General features: G+C 38.0%; 1 protein-coding gene and 1 long non-coding RNA gene across 3 annotated transcripts in view; one reads left to right on the forward strand and one right to left on the reverse strand.

Moving 5' to 3' along the window:
* The window catches only part of LOC126912011 (P protein-like), a gene marked incomplete at its 3' end in the record, with an annotated part of 39,684 nt that overhangs the window by 14,718 nt on the left and 3,551 nt on the right, over nt 1–21,415 (reverse strand). Inside the window, 1 exon segment of one of the 2 annotated variants that reach the window (XM_050701991.1) lies at nt 1,945–2,272. In XM_050701991.1, the coding sequence (XP_050557948.1) occupies nt 1,945–2,137 (193 nt within the window). 2 annotated transcript variants of the gene reach the window in all.
* On the forward strand, nt 11,592–17,005 carry LOC126912012 (uncharacterized). Its single transcript, XR_007706620.1, has 2 exons — nt 11,592–16,260; nt 16,668–17,005. It is a non-coding gene; the product is annotated as an uncharacterized LOC126912012 (long non-coding RNA).

Raw genomic sequence — 21,415 nt, forward strand, 5'->3', positions numbered from 1 at the left:
TTTTTTTCTGTTTTTATTGTATAAGCCGGTAAACGAGCAGACGGATCATCTGATGGTACGCAATCGCCGCCGCCTATGGATATTTGAAACACCAGAGGCGTTACAAGTGCGTTGCCGGCCTTTTGGGGGTTAGGAATTTAAGGGTTGTTGGGGAATCGGGCATCAGGTGATAAGGTTCGCTCTCTATCCAATAAATCACAGTAATAGTATAAATGTGCAAGTTTGTTTGATTGAATGTTTTTTGTCCGTCAATCACGATGAAACTACTGAACGGATTTTGATGTAGTTTGATATACAAACAGAGTATGAACTGACTTAAGTAATAGGATTTTTATCCCACGATAACGCGGGTGAAGCTGCTGGCAGAATCTAGTCCATTTTAAACCAAAACTCAACTCGGGACTTTAAAATCGAGTGGATTATCAAGAGTGCAGCCGGTAAACTAAAGAAGAAATGGCATTCAAATATAGACAACTAGTTTATTGCGTCCAAACTACATACATATGTGCGGAATTGCGCATCTGTTTGCACTAAAAATATTATAGATATTATTGGATCAGTGACAAAAGCTATCTAGATTTCTTAAATACTTATCGGGATTTTATTGTCTAGTCTATTGTACCCTTAGTATAAGTCTGCTTGACGTTTAAGGTAATTGAAACGAGAGCGCGTTCGGCGCTGTGATTGGCCGGCTCGAATAAATCAACCAATCAGAGCGCCACACGCCTCAGGATCACTTGATGATAAGCAAGCAGATGCAGCGACCTGCTCGTTTGTCACCGATGAATAATCTATTATATAAAAATAAGTCGTGTTTTCCTTCCTGACGCTATAACTCCAGAACGCACGAAGCGATTTCCACGGTTTTGCATTCGTTGGAAAGGTCTCGGGCTCCGTGAGGTTTGTAGCAGAAAATTTTGGAAAAATTCAAGAGAAAAGCAGGAAAACAGGGAAAATCATTGGTGGCGAAACGGAGTTCGCTGGGTTTGCTAGTCCATATATATAAATATATAAATAATAATCTATAAATAATCCATAAATAATAGAAATGATATAATTCCCACAGTATTATACTGTAGAGATTATTTAATTCACCAGAGATGTGCTATGTAGATATGCTACGAAGATGTAATAGCTAAGCTGTGAAACTATGTGACCGTTTCCACTGATACTACGCTATGTACCAGTGCGAGGAAGATACGTAGCCCGAGTATGCAATATATCGATAGTAGGGAAGCCATCCATACACGTATATTTCCATATAAAAAACACAGCTTAACTGAGTCCGTTTCTACCAGTACTAAGCTATATTTACCAATGAATATGATAGGTGGAAGCCAAACGCATCCACAGGAACGTAGCATAGCACATCTCTGGTGGAAAAGCACTCTAAGGGTCAATTTATACTAAAATGGAGTCGAAGCGGCAAATTCTTTACAACCAAAGCGAATTCCAGCGAATTTTGTTCGCGCGCAGACGCGCGAATTCCGACAAATGCGCGCCCCTTTTTAAAATCTCAGAAGTTATGTGCGTTACGCTGTGGAGTTAAGGTTGAATTTCTTATGTTCAGTTCTGGAAAGACGCTTCAATGCGCTTCGACTCTGCGCTAGTATAAATCGACCCTAATACGATAGATGATGCTTAATACTATAATACGATAGATGCTTAACACTAAAAAGCTAATTATTATGTTAGTCGGCTTACTCACGTAACGGTTTGACGAGAAACTCGACTAGTTTGAGCTGCTACTGTAGCAGCGCGACAATCGCCGCGCCGTGTGTCGCGGAATGCTGCTCATGAATATGAGCCTCTAGCATGGCTTGAAACTAGTCGAGTTCCTCGTCAAACCGTTACGTGAGTAAGCCGATAACATAATAATGAATTTAGTATGTCTCACGAAAGTTATAATAAAATTACACTAAAAAGCTATTAAAATCCACTTACCATGTTCCTTTTCATAATGTTGCCTGAACTGCTCTAGGGCGGGATCATATTTGACTTCATCAGGTAGCCCCAACCACAACTGAACAGCTCCATCAGTAAGATCGGTGGACACCAGAGAATACTGGCTTCTCGACAACTCCTCAGCAGGCCTGGGATGACGCCAGGATTTAACACTCTTAACAATTTTGTCCATTGCGGTAAATTATTTTGACATTTCTCTATGAAAAAAACTGTTTTATTCTTTATTCTACACGATCACTATAAGATTTTTAGGTTATGTTTTGTTATGTCCAAATTGTTGTGTTTTTTGACAGTTTGGTTTTTTTTTCTGGTACAGGCAAAGGGAGTTTGTTTACAGCTTAGTTTGATAGAAAAGTTTTGTACCCTTAGTATGAGTTTGTTTTACGTTGAATGAAAACGAAATGTTCTCTCGTTAAACTTAAAACTAACTCATACTAAGGATACTATAAGCTTGAGTATAAACTATTTTTGAATTTAGTCAAAGTTAATTAATTATTATGTTATACTGTTTACTCAAGTAACTGTCCGACGAGGAACCTTGACTAGTTTCAAGCTACGTCGGGGCCCATAGTTTGATGATTATCGCGGCAAGTGACGTAGTTAAGCCATACAATGAAAAAAATGATTTTAAAAAACTTATTTCTGAATTAACTTGTTGATCTAGTGGTTACAAGTATAACTGCCGAGTACGAGGTCTCGAGATTTGAATAAAACTACTAATAATTAGTTTTTAGTATCCCCGAAAGGGTAGGCAGTGGTGCACATTACGGCACGTAATGCCACTCTACATTGTACACCCACATTTCACCATTTGTGTTATAAGTCCCATGTAATAGAGAGTGAGCCTATTGCCATAATTATGTCGGACACAATTCCAGACTCCGTGCGAATTCCATGAGAAATTTTCGAAAAACAGTTAAAAGTACTTTACCTGGCCCGGGAATCGACCACGATTCCTTATACGGTAGACAATTTAGGATCAAATTGAATAAAAATACTCAGTTTTTTAGTGAAATTCGTAATCAAAAAACGATACAACATTTTACCTAACCCTGAGATTGAACTATGTATTAGCTTGTATTGTACCTTATTTATATAAAAAACTTACTCAGTAATGGTGCTAATTGCGTCGCAGTCCATCAGTTCAAACATTGCATTTGACTTTTTTTGAAGTCGGTTACAATTTGTATTACAATTTTATTGTTATTTTAATGTAGATCTTATGTGGCAATATTACCTAACTTTGTACATGATACTGTTTAGTAGGGCTGATGCCTAATCCGGAGCTGCGGACTACCTAGCGGGTTTACCGGGGCTCCGGCTCGAAAAGCAGGAGAAGGAACGGGGTGGTTTTTAGTCAGTAAGAGTCTGACACTCCCTCTCGCCTCGCCCAAGGCGAGAAAAGTAATTGAATGATTTTCCCCCCTCAAAAAAAAAGGTGGTGTTAAAGTACTTGAACATCATGCGTACAGACCCGACCTAGCGCCCTGTGACTTTGCTCTTTTTCCTATCATAAAGGATCAGTTGAAAGGAAGACGATTTCCTACAGATATTGAGCTTTTGGCTGCTTGGGACCAAGCATGTTAAGAACTCTCGGAAGAAAAATGGAAAGACATTTTTCATGATTGGTTTTTACGTATGACTAAGCGTATAAACTGTGATGGAAATTATTTTGTAAGGCTGTAAAAATAAATGTTGTTTTGCAAAACTTATCTAGTGACCTTTGTATAGATCGCAATTAAAATATTTTTAAAACAGAATGTAAAACAGCAATTAAATGGTTAACATTGAAATAAAGTTTGCCAATAAATCCGAAGATGCGCGAGCGATGGGAAATACCCGCGTGCAGATTGTTACAAGGAAACAGATACTTTTTCTTTTTTGTCTAAAGGATTTTGAATTTAACACGAATCACCTTGGATTTAAATTAGTTTTATTTCTTCATGATGAAAGTGGGTGTCTACCTCTACGGCATAGAGGTAACATTGTCAGTTTTAGATGAACCAAATACTCTGAATAAAATTTTGACCTTACTTTAAGTGACTGTACTGAATAAATTATGTATGGCACTAGTAGTGGCAAATTTCACCAAAGTTGGCGCATTTGTTGTTCCAATATAGATCTAGGTCCTACAGTATATATATCTTGGTTGCATATATATGAAAAATAAGCGAAATAGTCCCAGTAGTTAAACCAAAAGTGTATTTTTCTCTTTGAGATAATTTGAACACTTTTTAAAAATACGGCATTGTAACAGCCGCATCGCATGTCCGTAACATTCCTAGACAAACTACAACATTACAGCTCTTCTGTAGTTAAGATAAATGGAGCTGTTTGAGTTTTGTTGCTACTAGTATACTCTATATTTTTTATGCACAGGATCACGTGATGGTAAGCGATCTACGCTGCCCAAGGACACCCACATCACCAGAGACGTCACAAGTGCGTTGCCGGCCTATTAACACATTGAACGCCGTGGTGGTCACCGGTGACCGACGTTAGCGAAGGATTTGCCTTCAACAGTTTTCTATTGGCAGTCAAAGACTTAACGAGTTAATGAAATGATATTTATTTCTGTAAGTACGTTATAAAATAACACTTTTACACATCAATATTTCAAATAGCTAGATGAGGTCGGCATTTCCTATCGGACTACTCTGAGAAGAAATGCCGAAACAAACTCAGAGGTCATAGTCTCTTTTAAAGTCCAGAATATGAAATAGAGGATAATGTGAGAGAACAATCAAATGTTACTTTTAGTTTAACCGAAATATTGCCACATAAGAAACCACACTACAGTTGATTTAACTAGGAACTGGTAGGTAGGAGAAAGGAGTTAAGGTTAAAACTAACTGCGCAGTTACTAGGTACAGTTGGTGTAAAAATATTGAGCTCTCATAAAAATAAATATAATTTGTTTTCGCTACTGCCTTGATAGTCGAGTGGTCGTAAGTGCTACGGACAAGGGGTCTCAGGTTCGATTCACGGGTCGGGTAAAGTATTATTGGGCTTTTTTGGTTTTTCGAAAATATCTTATTAGTGGCATTAAGCCTGGTATTGTGCCCAGTGTATAGCAATAGGCTCACCCTTCATGACATGGGACTTATAAGTTTTTAAACTGACATGGTCACTAACACTATTATTAGAACTTCGAACAGTTAATCCGTGATCATGTTTATTCATTTTGATGAGTTTTCGATATTTCGGCTTGCAACAGTGCCGAAATATCGGAAACTCATCAAAATGAATAAACATGGTAAATATCCCGTCATAAGTTCTAATAATGGGACTTATAACACAAATGGTGAAAAGTGGGTGTACATTGTATAGCGGCATTACGTGTCGTAATGTGCACTTCTGCTTACCCCTTTGGGGATAAAAAGCATCACGTTGAATAATAATAATATTGTTTTCGCATGTTTTGTATTTATTAAAATAGTTTGATTGCATTATTTTATGTTTTGACCGCCTCGTTGGTCAAGAGGTCGCGAGTGCGACCTCCGAGCAAGGTCTCTTAGTTTTGATTTTTGAGTCTGGTGAAGTATTTATTAGACTAACAGACCCGACAAACTTTGTATCGCCTCAAACATTTTTTTTTATGTTAAATGGGCCGACGTTTGGCCGCTATCTCGCCTGATGGTAAGTGATGATGCGGCCTACGATGGAGCACGTCACGGCCATAAGCAACCTATTAACTCGGGCTTTGAAGACACCCAGGTTATACCCATCAGCAAACACAGACTCCGGCAAGGCGTTCCACTCCCTAGCAGTTCGCACAAAGAAGCTTGAAGCGAAACATTTTTTTTCTCACCTTTCAAATATTCCCTGAACATCCACAAATAATAATTCAAGACACAAAATTTGCCAAATCGGTCCAGCCGTTCTCGAGTTTTAGCGAGACTAACGAACACGTAAATAGATTTGTCAATCTTTATATAAATCTCAATTGATTATTGAGAAATAATAGCACAGAGGGTTCCCTCTATCTGGCAGAATTTTAATGCTCCGAAATTTGTTTGGCATAACACACTTGGCAGAATCTTCTTTAAACGAATATATATATGGCATAAAAATCATTTAATATAATTATTGTTTTGTCGAATGTTTATATGTCCGAATTTTCAAAGGCATACTTTTAAGATGGTAGAATTTTATTTGGCATAATTACGTTTGGCAAAACTTAATTTTGCATAATTTTGTTTCACATAACGTTTATTTAGAGCTACGATTGTTTGGCATAATTTGGCTTGGCATATTAAGAAGATGGTAGAATAAAAGTTAGTGAAGTGACAGAACCGAATCGCTGCAAAACCGACTGCACGTAGTCTTATCTGCCCTACCCCTAGAGTGCAATTTAAAATCGCGTAGGCGGGGAGGGGCGAGGCGGCCCGCGGGCTGAGGAGCAGGCGGCTATGAGCGAGCCGCCGCAGCTGAGGCTGGCCGGCGAAGCCGGCCAACAAGCCGAAGTTGCGGTGGTGAGCGAAAGCCGTCTGCGACGATTAGCGCGCATGGGACCGCCGGAGCCCCGCAGCGCCGGAGCCGTGACAGAAACCATGCTTGCTTGCATGCTGCATGCTTGCTTGCATGCTGCTTGCTTGCTTGCATGCTGCTTGCTTGCTTGCTTGCATGCTGCTTGCTTGCTTGTTTGCATGTTTGCTTGCATGCTGCATGCTTGCATGTTGCTTGCTTGCTTGCTAGCATGCTTGTTTGCTTGCTTACTTGCTAGCATGATTGTTTGCTTGCTTGCATGCTGCATGCTTGCTTGCATGCTGCATGTTTGCTTGCATGCTGCATGCTTGCTTGCATGCTGCATGCTTGCTTGCATGCTGCATGCTTGCTTGCATGCTGCATGCTTGCTTGCATGCTGCATGCTTGCTTGCATGCTGCATGCTTGCGTGATAGATGAGTCTTTCAATTATTATGGATATTAAACGTATGCCAAAAGATAATTCTAACTGTGAACATTCTGAGATATGATGGTTCTGCTTTTTAATTATTATGGTTATGAAATTTATGCCAAAAGACGATTCTGACAGTGAACATTCTGCAATATGATGGTTCTACCTTTCAATTATTATGCGTATCAATTTATGCCTAAAGATGATTCTGACTTACAAAATTATGCGTTTTTAATGTATTACAAATGATGGTATACCAAATGATTTTCTGCGAAATGAAGTTTCTGCCATGCGTTGTTATGCAAAATAAAATTATGACCAAAAAAATTCTACTAATAAAGGTAGACCCTAGCACAGAGTCTGGAGTTGTATAAGGTCGTCTTTTGTCCCCAAAGGGGTAGGCAGAGGTGTACCTGCACCACCTATTACGGCTCGTAGCACATCTACACCAATTAGAAAGGCGGTATTTTTTATCTAACAGTTAAAATGTGTATCTCTCAATTGCTAAAAAGTTTATAATGACTAATTATTTTGTAAACAGTAGAGAAATCTCGTTGAAACTAAGGTAAGTATAAAGAGCATTATAAGTTTTATAGATTTCTTACTAATTATTATGCTGTCTCATAAACCTTGATTATTAATTTGTTGTTTTATTAAGACAGGTGAAGTCATACATTTTACTAAAACATGTTATTATTTTATATTAATAGGTAGGTACTGCATTATTAGGAATTTTCGAATAACAGAAAAAAGCCCAGTAATAAGGTGCGTTGGGGTAAGATCGGCGGAGGGGTAAGAACGTACAAATCAAATATCTCACTTATTTGGCTATATTTTTTAATGCTGATCACATTGCGTGGCACGTCATTAAGTCCCGCCCCGCCCCGCGGTGACCACCACTCGCTCCGGTCAACACAGACGTGTACCAGCGCCGTTTTAGAAAAAAAGGCAAATTTTATAAAATATTTCTTGTCCGGTCTTTCACCTACATTTTTATTTGCATATTTTAGCAAAAGTATAGCTTATTTTGACATGGTTTTGCCTAAATACTAAGTTTTGAGCAATGATAATATGATAAAACTAATCCAGATTTGTCTACTACCTCTGTAGGCTGAAATCCGGTGTTACCCATGTCGGGTAAAGATCAGACAAAAATATCCCTAGTCGAAAATGGGCAATGATTGTCAAACTTTTGTTACACATGATTTTAATTCAATTTTAAATAATTACTTAGGGCTGATTTTCCAATCTTCAGTTGCCACGTAAATACTCCCGAACCTCTTTGCGGGCCACTTCTTATACAAAAAAAGCGCTGGAATTAGCCATGCAGCAAATAAATAATAAAGAACTCACGTATGCAGCCACTTCAAAAATGCTTGTGGATAAATCTAAACTTTGAGAAACTCAATTTCTTTGAAATTTGCTATGCGGGGTAAGATCGGACAAATTAAACGAAAAAAAATAGAATCATTTGGAACATCTATATTTGTTGTATTAGGTAAATTTTTGTGATTTCATGTTAAAGTACAGGAAAGATCGGCTACGTTCCTTTCATACACCTTGTGCTCCTAGCACTAGAAATTATTTTAAATTGTTGTCCGAACTTACCCCATGAAGGCCAAATCGTCATCACATCAAAAAAAAAATTGCCCTGATTTTATAGGCTTGCAAAGCAAAAAGTATTGAGTATTTATAAATAAATTAAATTTTAAATTACACTGTGTTTAATCATTATTCGTTTCCACTATTTTTCATTAATCTACTGTGTACCAAAATTGAGATAATAAAGTTTTTGCAACATCCTTGCAACTATTCGAAAATCCGTCCGATGTTACCCCAGCAATACTTTGCCCGACCCGGGAATCGAACTCGAGACCAATCGATCGAAATCATTGGATGATATCCCATCTTCACAATTTTTTTTTACATTCACTATTTCAGGATTTTTTCAGCTAACTGTACATAATGAACTACTGAAACCATGTTTACAAGATCAGATAAAGGTGATTACATACGGCTCGGTGTTAAAATACAGTGTGAAAGCACCTTAATGATATAAAAATTTGATTTTAATTATATTGTTGAACTTTTTAAGTTACGAATAGTCAGCTGTTGGCTTAGTGGTTGAAGAATTTCGAGTGTAAGGATTCGATTTCTGTGTTGGGTAAAGTGTTGAAAGATTTTTTATGGTATAAGCCGGTAAACGATCGTACGGATCAGCTGATGGTAAGCAATCGCCGCTGCTCATGGACATTTGAAACACCAGAGGCACAAGTGCGTTGCCGGCCTTTTAGGAAGTTTAGGGTTGTTGGGGTTTCGGGGATTGGGAGTCCGGTAATCTCTCTCACACAACGCAAACGTTGTTTCCCATCGGTTTTCAATGAGGTTTTGGTATCACTCCGGATGAGCCGACCCGTTCGTGCCGGCTGCCGAAGCATACAATGTACACCCGCTTTTCACCATTTATGTTATAAGTCCCATGTACTAGGGGGGATAATAGGAATCTACACTAAAGGGGAATAACTGTACTATCATATTCTGAGTCAGATTTCAGCTTTTTGTTCCAACTATCAGACACAGGATGGCGGCAAGTGATACTAAAGCGATATGCCAGCCAAATCGTTAGTGCATGGTCCGAAAATAGCGTATTTATTGTCTCTCATTTGTAATTGTAATTATTTTTCGGGTTTTTCATGCCAAGTGTTGTTTTTATAAAAGACTAGCTACTTCCGCGCGGTTTCACCCGCTCTGCTTGGTTCCTTTTGGTCATAGCATGATGTTTTATAGCCTATAGTCTTCCTCAATAAATGCACTATTCAACACAAAAATAATTATTCAAATCAGACCATTCGTTTTTTTTTTTTTATATTGAATGGGCCGACGTTTGGCCGCTATCTCGCCTGATGGTAAGTGATGATGCGGCCTACGGTGGAGCACGTCTGCCCATAAGCAACCTATTCACTCGGGCTTTGAAGACACCCAGGTTGTACCCATCAGGAAACACAGACTCCGGCAAGGAGTTCCACTCCCTAGCAGTTCGCACAAAGAAGCTTGAAGCGAAGCGTTTCGTGCGAGTGGGTGGGATATCCACCATGAAACGGTGACGCCTCGCCGATTGTCTTGTGGTTCGTTGATGGAAAGGACTAGGGGAATCAAGTTGTGCAGTTTAGTTTCGGAGATTAGCGCGTTCAAACAAACAAACAAAAAAACAAACTCTTCAGCTTTATAATATTAGTATAGAAAAGTAACTAATTTTGTAAATTGGAAAATAAGAATCTGATAGCGGGTTTTCCCGCTGGATAAAAAGTAAGTAGCCAATGTATTATTCCGGATCATAATCTACTTCTGTTCTAAATTTCATGCGCCATCTTGACGCCGATCATTGAAGGTTTTGAGGAGGAGTACATTCAGCAATTCAGTAGTGTATAACTTGTAGCCGATATGATGATAACCACAAGAAGCGCTAACTTTTATCCTTCACGAGATTAGATCTAAAAGACAGGTGAATTGCAAAGAATTTTAAACTAATAGGGTTAGGAAAATTAAAACTCGATTTAGTCCGTCAGTTGTGTAATGAAAAAATATTAGACACGTATTTTTTTATTTTGTCATATAGGATAACAATACTTAAAATAAAACAAATCAAAGTTTAGGATTGGGAGCAAAGACATCATTTCTACATATAAAACCTAGCTACATAGTAGTGACGTCACGCGGTATTTCAAATCAATATATCTTCGAAAGTATTTGTTTTCGTAAGAAAATAAAAAATACGTGTCTAATGTTTTAAAATAATCTACAAGACGGACATTAAAATAAAAATAAGTCATCTACCCTATTCTCTGACTTTCCTTAATAATTCCTGAGCTACATGCATAAAAACAACAGTCTTAAAGTAAATACTAATTGCCTGAAATATATCATAGTATTGTATTTTTTATTGTTTTTAATTAACAATAGGTAGTTACCAAGTTATTCTTATAGGTATTAACATACAAATAATTATGTTATTGTCTTTGCAAAACCGCAACCTCGTCATATGTCAGACATGCTTCATGAATGAGATCCTTTGAAATATATTTTAACACATATTCAGGCGCCCATGACACATACGGTACAGGTTTTCCCAGTTTAAGTAGGTACCTAAATCTCACTATAAGGGGTGACTGGTAATTAGTGAACGATATTTAAACACGTGATTGTACTCATGGTTACAAACAACTTTCCCAAAGAAACTTTTTTGTATACTCATTAGTTTTATTTTTATCACAATAACAAAACAACAAAATTTCCCGCGCGCGTGCTTTCGGATGATCAGCTGTTAGCAGCGAGGCGCCCGCGCCCGCGCCCGCGTTATTGGAAGACTAGTAACTAGTAGTTTTAGGTACAGATTTAACATAGCCGCTTCATTTTTTTAATTGGTTCTAAGCAAAATGCAAGGATCCTCTAATGGTAAGCAATCACCGCCGCCCATGGACACCCGAAACACAAGAGGCGTTACAAGTGCGTTGCCAGTCTTTTGGGGTTTGGAACTTAAAGGTTGTTGGGGAATCGGGAAGGGGGTTCGATAACCTCACTCACACAACGCAAGCATTGTTTCACGTCAGTTTTCGGTGAGGCCGTGGTATCACTCCGGTCGAGTCGGCCCATTCGTGCCGAAGCATGGCTCTCCTACACTTAAAATGAGGATGCTTGCATTCGTCAAATGACACCACGTGGATAGTCACCCTAATCTCCCGTCAAGCCACGGCAGATAATACAATTTGTATAGAATATATTTTACACCGTTTTTACCGACAAGGCCGCAGGATAAAATTTACCGTCATGTTTTTACCTTTTACACAAGTCGATTTATCTCAATGACAATGTTTATGTAGATTATTTTAATTACATGTCTTTGCATAGATTTCTATGCACGTGAATACAGCGCATGTTTCAAGTGTGGGAGAGCCATGCTTGGGCACGAATGGGCCGGATCGACTGGAGTGATACCACGGCCGAGCAGAAAACTGACGTGAAACAACGCTTGCGTTGTGGTTCGTTGTGTAACAACGGAGGTTACTGGAGGCTCAATTACCTCCCTTCGCAATCCCCGAATCCCCAATAACCCTTATATTCCTAAGCCATAAAAGGCCGCCAACGCACTTGTAATGCCTCTGGTGTTTCAAGTGTCCATGGGCGGCGGCGATTGCTTACCATCAGGTGATCCGTGTGTTTGTTTACCGGCTTATAACACAAAGATAAAAATGTTGAAATACTACCTTTATATTAAGCAGAGAGACCTTTATATTTTTTAAGAGGACAAAAGCGAGCATACGTGTCACCTGATGGTAGGTTAGCAATTGGCGCCGCCCATGTATATCTGCAACACCAGATGTGTTACAAGTGCGTCGCAGATATTTTGGGATTATTGGGCCGCACTAACAAGGTAAAATACAATGCAAGCTTTGTTTCACGTTAGTTTTGGTGAGGCCGTGGTATCACTCCGGTCGAGCCGAACTTACTGTTATTAAAAAATCCTAATACCTCATTGTCTGACTCGGGTTCCGAATCCTTTACCTTGCATTCAACAACATAGCAGATTGCACACAACCACAATTACAAACATATTTAAAAAGAAAAAAGAATTACGAAACTAAAGAGATTGCATTGTTTTTTCGAATCCAGTATATAATGAGCTCCCATACCATAAGTGTTCTAAACAATGACAGTTCAAGATACACTGGTTACTTAGAAGGAAAATTAATGCACAAAGAAATACCTTGTATAATGTCACACCAGGTTTTCCCCGCAAATGTAAATAGAGATGAATAATACTCTTTATCAATCGTTTAAAGAAATACAAAATTAATATTTAGACTGTTAGAGAATGCCTTAAGGCATTAAGTCCGCCATTCACTGTTTTTTGTGATGAAGAATAAATAAATAAATAAATATTTTTTATTTGATATACCTGCTACAACCTCCCGTACCTCTGCTACTCCTGTTCTCCTGCTTTCTATACTAAATGCATATGAATATATGTACATACGATACATGCATCCAAATTACATTATTTACACTTTTTATTTGTCTGTCTGTTTGTTCCGGCTAAACTCTGAAATGGCTGGACTTTATTGTTAGATAGCTGATGTTGTTGTTTTTTTTTATTACTTTATATAGTTTATCTAAGTGAATTACTATTGTTGCTTTATTTTAATTAATTAATAAGTGGTTTATTTTTCTTTTGATCTCATTGGATTAGATTTAAACATTTTTATAATTTTATTTAATAGCTCTAGTTAAATTAGCAGGATGTGATTCCCTGTAATTGAAGGATCACAAGACCATGTAAATTATTGTAAATAGGGAAGATGCAATATTTTGATTTATGTTTTCATTGTAAAGCATTCCATGTAGAATAGACCACAAGTATATTAAAAATTAAAAAAAACCCTAATTTATTGCAAAAAATGCGTTTTGAAACTGACAGTTTAAATTTTCGCGCGGAAACGGACCTATAGTTCCGATGACGTCATACCTGTTTGTCGATGTCTGTCACTGTTCACTGTTTGTTACCGTCGCTGGCTTTTTTCAAAATTTCCTCTATTTTCAAGATATATTTTGATAAAACTAAAAATGGACATCCCATCAACATCTGGTTATTACAACAACAGCACCAAAAAAGCTGTATTGACTCATGTTTCGTGCCATTGTGTCCATCAACTTCAACCTTCCTAATAAATTGTTTTTAACTAGGCCTTCTGATCCCAAACTGAGAAAAAAGTGGTTCCAAGCTAAAAATGTATAGACATTTTACCACCTGGAGCTTGTATCATGGCAGACAGAGGCTTCAAGCACATTTGCACAAGCAATTTCAGTTGATAAGACCACCTAGTGTTAGCAACACTAAGAAAAGTTCAAGAGATGATGTACTAAGGTCAAAGAAAATTGCAAGCCTGCGAATTCATATTGAAAGAGTGATCAGAAGACTGCGTGAGTTTGCTTTTTGAAGCCACATGCCTGTGTTTATCATTTCCTAATTCCCCATTTAGACTATAGTATAATCATTTGTTGTGCGCTTGTCAATTTGCAATCACCTTTAATTAAAATTGAATAAAAAAAGTATTTAAAAAACAAAGTTTTATATATCTACAAAATGGTTACAGAAAAAACATGTAATTAATATCTTTTAATTTTGGAAACACAGCATCTATCCAGAATTTCTTTGCAGCATTCATAACTTCATTTATAAAAGCATTGTATCGCTTTTATAAATGATTTTCTAGAAGTACATATAGATAATTTTGTCTTTTTCCAATAACATGTTATGGACGTTATCGGAGGCTCCTCAGATCTTCTGTGTAACCATAGCAATAGTGCAGCAGCATGCTTACACCCACCTGGAAATAGATTTTAGTCTAAATTATCCATGCTACAGATTAACTATTTAAAATAACCTGAAATGTTTACCTTCAGAAGCCGCACAATCTTCGCATTGGCATGACTGAACCAAGCTTTGCGTTTCATTTATAATGGCTGTAACACGATAACCTTCTTTACGTATTTCATGCTCCGGCGTAACTCGACTTTTTACTATACATAATTCTCCATCTCTTTTGATTTGAACATAGCCGATTGGGTTATCGCCATATTATTTCTACACTCGAAAACTCCGCACTTTCCATAAAAAAGTTACAACCATGTCTACGCTAACTTTTGGTAGATTCCTAGAATCTGCTTTGATAAACCCAGCTTCCATTTTTAGCCGATAAATGCAAAATAATTTTCGCTTAAAATGTTCACAACTCAAAGTTGTCAATAGTTGACATAGCAAGAGTGACGTCACTAAACACTGATTGGTGTTTTGAAATACGTTTCTTTACATGTAACTTTTTATTCATAATTTATGATAAAAATCAACATTAAATAAAATGAAAACCTTGCTGTGGCCCTTCTTTTATTCTTTTTTAGCATTTTAATAACAAAATTTTCATAAGTATTATTTTTGCATCTTCCCTATTGTATTTTAACATGTAAGTGTATCCATTGTTGGGAGTCCAATAAAATAAAATAAAAATAAAATGTACTAAGGAGTACATTAGGCTACTTTTATTTATAGAAAATAATCAAAAACGCATATTCTGTCGGATGTCTGCGTAGAATATCTACGCGAACGAAATTGCAGCGAAGAGTTAGTACGAAATAAAAATAAATACCTAAATAATTATTTTAATTTGTTTTTGATAGTTTTTTTACACGTTGCCCCACAGTAGCATTGTCTCCTGTGTCGTGTGTCCGTTTACAATATACAAATTCACATACACACCCGAAACAACAATTTATGCATCACACAAAAAGTTGTTTCGTGAGGGAATCGAACTCGCTACACGTTGCGCGGTAGTCGGTTGCCCAGTCACCGCGTCAACCATGTAGTAAGTTCTGGGCATGACACACCCAGGCCCTATCACCTATGTAGAAAAAACAAGCGTGACAATATGCTAACTACTACTCGGAACGGTAGGCCAAGTAGATAATTACATTTTTTATGAAATAATTACGGCGTATATGCGTGTTTAAGTGTAATTGTGTCGAGGTTTATATGTTACTGATTATAGTGTTTTTTACTATACATATATAATATGAAAATTTTAGTATTATATGTATACTATATAACTAGAATTTACTTGTGACTTCCTATGTGTATAAAAAAACCGAATTTGCCCATTTTTTGCTGATGAAAAATCGTCTTTAACGATCCAAATAAATAATAAAACAGAAAACTGACGTGGAACTACGCTTTCGTTGCGTGAGTGAAGTTACCGGAGGTCCAATTCCCCCCTTCCCAATACTCCCCATCACTGATTCCTCGAAAATCCTTAAATTCTTAACCCCCAAAAGGCCGTCAACGCACTTGTAACGCTTCTGGTGTTTCAAGTGTCCATGGGCGGTGGCGATTGCCTCAGGTCATCCGTCTGCTCGTTTACCGGCTTATACAAAATTTAACGTTTCAAAAGTAAAATTCAAAAATATATTTTTTTATCAAACTCCAAGGCTTTTTCAAAAATAGGCGACTAATCTACATATTAATGATATACAGTTTTTTCAAAAAACAACTTCATAATAAATTATAATTTTAATTTCAAATAAGTTTTTTTTAGTAGTACTAGCACTGAGTCTGGAATTGTACCCAGTATATGGCAATAGGCTCGCCCCTTATTACACTTTTAAAACACAAATGGTGAAAAGTGGGTGTAGGGGAAAGTGGGGTAAACGCGAACGCGGGGTAAACCCGAACCCAATAGTTTTAATATGTTAGAAAGATATAGCCGTATATCACTCGCCGGTAACTCAAAGATCACGCCACCACCAGTGCCAGTCAACGACACGGGAGACGCGGACGCACGTACTTTTCAAGGTATGTCAATATTAATATTTTCAATGTTTTCGATGTAAGTTTTTGATAAATTGAACTAGGTGTAGCTTTATTTCTATTGAGAATAGTTATTTAACCTTTACATAGTGGGAAACTTATATACTAAACCATTCAAATGACAGTGACGCATTTGGTAAAAGTTTTATAACCTAAAGTATTTTTTCCATTTTATTTTTTTCGACCCGGTCGGGTAAAGGCGAACACTGCATGTCGGGTAATCTCGAACGTTCGGCATTACTCCTCTCTCCTTTTTTTTGTTAGTTCCCTGTTCATATTTTTTTTCCAACTAGGAACATAAGTGTTTTCCAGTCTATGTTGATTTCTTTGTGGCACTAAATTATGTTGTCGGGTGATTTTGATAATGCTAAACATCAAATAAATTGTTTCAGATGCCCCGTAATTATAAAAGAAAAACTGAAACTAAATACAGTTTAGAGGATCTCAAAAAGGCTATAGTCGATGTTCAAACCAAGAAACTCAGCATTGGCAGAGCAGCAAATACTTGTGTTCCAAAAACTACAATTTAACTTAGTAATGTTAGTACGTGATTACCCCACTTGGTGTTCGGCTTTACCCGACATCAGTTGGGTAAAACCGAACACTAAGGGTTTTGTTTTTCGGTCATTTTGTTATATTTTATTTAAAAAAATAATGATGTTGATTAGTAATACGTTAGCTAGATAAGTAAAGTTTATAATTCAATAATTAAAGAAACTCTGTGATTTGATTCCACTGTTTTATTTATATTTTCCCTTAGGTGTTCGTGTTTCCCCCACTTTCCCCTACATTGTATAGCGGCATTACGTGCCGTAATGTGCACTTCTGCCTACCCTTTGGGATAAAAGGCGTGATGTTGACAACGACGATTTTTTTTATGGATTTTGGGACAAACGAGCACACGTATCACCTGATGGTAAGCGATCAGCGCCGCCCATGGACACCCGCAACACCAGAGGAGTCATAGGTGCGTTGCCTGCCTTTTAAGTATGTAATTCAATCTGATTTTAAAGTTTAAAATTTTGAAGTTAAATCGCCGTTTTTTCTTCTGCTAATAACATTTCAATTTACATCAAAATAGCTAAATCCGTTTACGAGAATACGCATACAAATTGAATACACAAATATGTTTTCGTACAATATTATTATATTAAGTTTGCTATATTAGGCACATGGTAACACGAACGAAACAACACGAAGTCTTGTAAAAATTATCATATAAATTAGATCAATATAAAAACTTTCCATAGGCCAAATGTTTTTCGAAAATCATCTCTACGATAAGATCGAAAATTAATCCGATTTAGATGTTATCTTCCAACACCAAAATCCGGTATAAACCGATTTTTTATTTTATCATTACAATAACATGAGATAAATGTAATAAAATAATAAATAATCCTCATTAATGATGATAAATTACTGAGTTAATGGATTATTTTTATTATTCGTTTTGTAGATTATTTTTTATCTATTGTTAATTAGGTTTGGTCATATTTTTATTGATTTATTGAAATATAGATAATTTAGTATCGTGTGATATGAGTGATTGTATTTGTTAGGAAGTTGTGACGTTATACAGGTAACTATGTGTTGTTTCTGGGCAGATACTGTATCTATACGTTCCCAATAAATACCTAAAGTTCATAATTATTATAACGTCACTTTTGTCATTTTTCAAAGGTAAGAGCAGTGGCGTAAGCTCCGGACTACCTAGCGGGTCTACCGGGGCTCCGGCTCGAAAAGCAGAAGTAGGAACGGGGTGGTTTTTAGTCAGTAAGAGTCTGACACTCTCCCCCTAAAAAAAGAGCAGTGACGTATGTACTTATAGTTATAGTAGATTTAAGGTGCTTTCCATCAGAGATGTGCTATGCAGCTATGCTACGTAGATGTAATAGCTAAGTTATGAAACTATGTAACCGTTTCCACTGATACTAAGCTATGTAGCTGTGCGAGCAAGATGAGCCGCTGCAAAGTAGCTGTGGAAGGAAGATGCGCAGTTCGAGTATGCGATGCATCGATAGTAGGGAAGCCATCTACAGCACACATCTATTGCATGCATCCATAACACGCATCTTTTCATATACAAAATCAGCTAAGTCCGTTTCCACCAGTGCTAAGCTATGCGGTTCAATAAATATGATTGGTGGAAGCCAAACGCATTTACAGCAACGTAGCATAACACATCTCTGGTAGAAAAACACTCTTAGTTGGGTATACGACACCCACTGGAGGAGACGAGGTGGTGACCAATTGACAAATGCATTCTACTCTGTCGTCACTACAAGGTAAGGAAAGGCCAAGATAGAGATAAATAAAACACGTGTATTTAAATACATGGCCGTGAGTTGATAATAGTTATCACAAAGAAAATGACTAATTAAAAAATTAGGGGCGTGGCCTTATACACACGAAATATTATCTAGATTACGAGTAGGGTGCTTCTCTGTCTGTATGTAGCTATGCTACGAAGATGTAATAGCTAAGCTGTGAAATTATCAGATGGGGCCCAGTAGGGCTGGTTTTTAGTCAGTAAGAGTCTGACACTCCCTCTCGCCTCGCCCAAGGCGGGAGAAGTCAATGGATGTAATAGCTAAGCTGTGAAACCATATAAAAAACGTAGCTTAGCTAAGTCCGTTTTCGCCAATGCATGCATGGTGCTTCAACTTCCACGCTATTCATCGATAGGAATATAAAGCCATTAGTCCTTTGTCTTTGCGCGTGAGAGAACGAACCTCTTCACGCCCCAGCCGTCGCGAGAGACACTCCGGGCGTCGGGGATCGCGAGACGATCTCCGGCCACCGTAAGTGCGGGTCTGCGGACGGTGAGCAAGGGTAGCTCGCCGCCCGACCAGAACCAGACCCGTGCGTGCGGCGCGTCGCGTTCCGCGCGCGCCTCAAAGAGCCATCAGACCACCACAGATGGGGCCCAATAGGGCTGATGCTTAATCCGGAGCTGCGGACTACCTAGCGGGTTTACCGGGGCTCCAATGGCTTGCTTCAGGTTTTTACTTCCAGGAGAATCGAACGGGGTGGTTTTTAGTCAGTAAGAGTCTGACACTCCCTCTCGCTTTGCCCTGGCGAGAGAAGTCATTGGATGATTTTACCCCCCTTGACAAGCAGGAGTAGGAACAGGGTGGTTTTTAGTCAGTAAGAGTCTGACACTCCCTCTCGCTTTGCCCTGGCGAGAGAAGTCATTGGATGAAAAAAAAAAAAAAAAAAAAAAAAAAAAAAACCCTTTGTCTTTACAAATTCAATAGTCAAAGTCAAAATTATTTATTTCAAATAGACCAGGAAGGCACCTTTAAACGTCAAAACAAATATAAAAAATGTCTGTCTGTCGGTCAGTGAAGCTATTTGCTTAGTTCTTCAGATCCTTAGAAAACACGTTAAGCCACTAGGCTTGTATGTACCTAAGCTCTCTTCAGTTATATGATCGTCCCATCCCATCATGAGAGTGAGGTAACAGAGAGTGTGAGCGTAGGCACATTTTGTGGACTGTAAGATACCCCTTTTTTAATTTTGTTTTGGGGTAGGAAAATCATCCTATGACTTCTCCCGTCTTGGGCGAGGCGAGGCGAGAGTTTAATAAGTACACCGTGATTTTTAGTTAATTTAGTATGTCTCACGATAGTTATTATAAACGTATCTCCTGCGTAGCCTAGTTGAAACTGACCATGATCAAATATCAGATAAATGGATCTGAAATTTCACACTAAGCTCTATTATTGGACAGTATTTAAAGAGGGTGTGGCTAATATTATAATCTAGAATTCTACATTGATATAATCAGCAAAACTTTCCTTTGAAAAATAATTTGATTGGTTTATTGGTGTATCAAAGGATTTAATTTTGCGTAATTAGTGAGTTACGATAGCCTACACCAGGTGGGTAGCGCATGACGGTAACCCACGAGGAAGATAGGTGATGAGATATACGTGTGGCGACACTCTGACAAGTGACAGATGACAGAAGTCGCACATAGACTATCGACGAGCAAATCAACGGATGACGTCACAAATATCCTGCATCGTACAATACATATGAAGTTTACATGCGAATTAACATGGATAGAAAATCTCAACGTAGAACAGTTGGGCAGAAATACCGCCAGGCACGATCACCTCGCCTGGTCGGAGGATCCTCCTTTTCTTAGGGAACTTTACTCTCTGTTCCCTAAATACGTTATCAAGGAGTAGCTCGCTTGAGTTTCTTGCTCGTTCTTCTCCATAGGAATCTACACTTTGGACAGAGCAACTAGAGGACTGACAGACAGACTGATGCTTTTTATTTTGTTTGACGTTCAAAAGTGTTTTACATTTGAGAGATTTTATGTGTGGGAGAGCCATGCTTCGGCATAAATGGGCCGGCTCGAGTTGTGTGATACCGCGGCCTCACAGAAAACCGACGTGAAACAATGCTTGCGTTGTGTGAGTGACCTTACCGGACACCAAATTACCCATGGGAAGGGCTCAATCCCCGATTCCCCAACAACCCTTAAATTCCCCAAAACCCGGCAACGCATTTATAACGCCTCTGGTGTTTCATTTATCCATGGGCGGCGGTGATTGCTTACTATAAGGTGACCCATCAACTCGTTTACCGGCTTATATCGTAAAAAAAACATCGGTCTAAATAAATAATTTGACTTGGACTTTGAACTAACTAATCTGGTTAATCGTTAGCCTGTCGTGAACTGGCTTTGAATTCTGGTAGTTATTGGAAGAGGCCTTTGTATGTACAGACAACACTTAGTCGTAAGGTGACTGCATAGAAGAATTACTCCTCACTAATGGACTACACGTTTGACAGAGACCGGGCAGAAAAGGTCTCTGATAAACCTGGGGGCCTACTCTAATTCAACGAAAAACTAAGTTTCGTTCGAAATTTCGCAGATTGCATACTACAATAATTTTATTTATTGCGATCTTTCGTGAACAAAATTGAACAAATGAAATGGAGATAAATAAATGGGTTTTGGTATGAAATTAAAAATAAAACGTTATTTTAAGTAATTCTATTAGTAAATCAACAAAACCTACGGCCGAAGATTAAAGGAAACTTCGCATTCGAAAACCGGAGTAGCCCTACAGATCTTTTAAACTGCGATCTGCCTTATAGGAGTAGAGTTTTTGGCAAA

The sequence above is a fragment of the Spodoptera frugiperda genome, chromosome 21, assembly GCF_023101765.2.
Source record: "Spodoptera frugiperda isolate SF20-4 chromosome 21, AGI-APGP_CSIRO_Sfru_2.0, whole genome shotgun sequence".
Lineage (NCBI taxonomy): Eukaryota > Metazoa > Arthropoda > Insecta > Lepidoptera > Noctuidae > Spodoptera > Spodoptera frugiperda.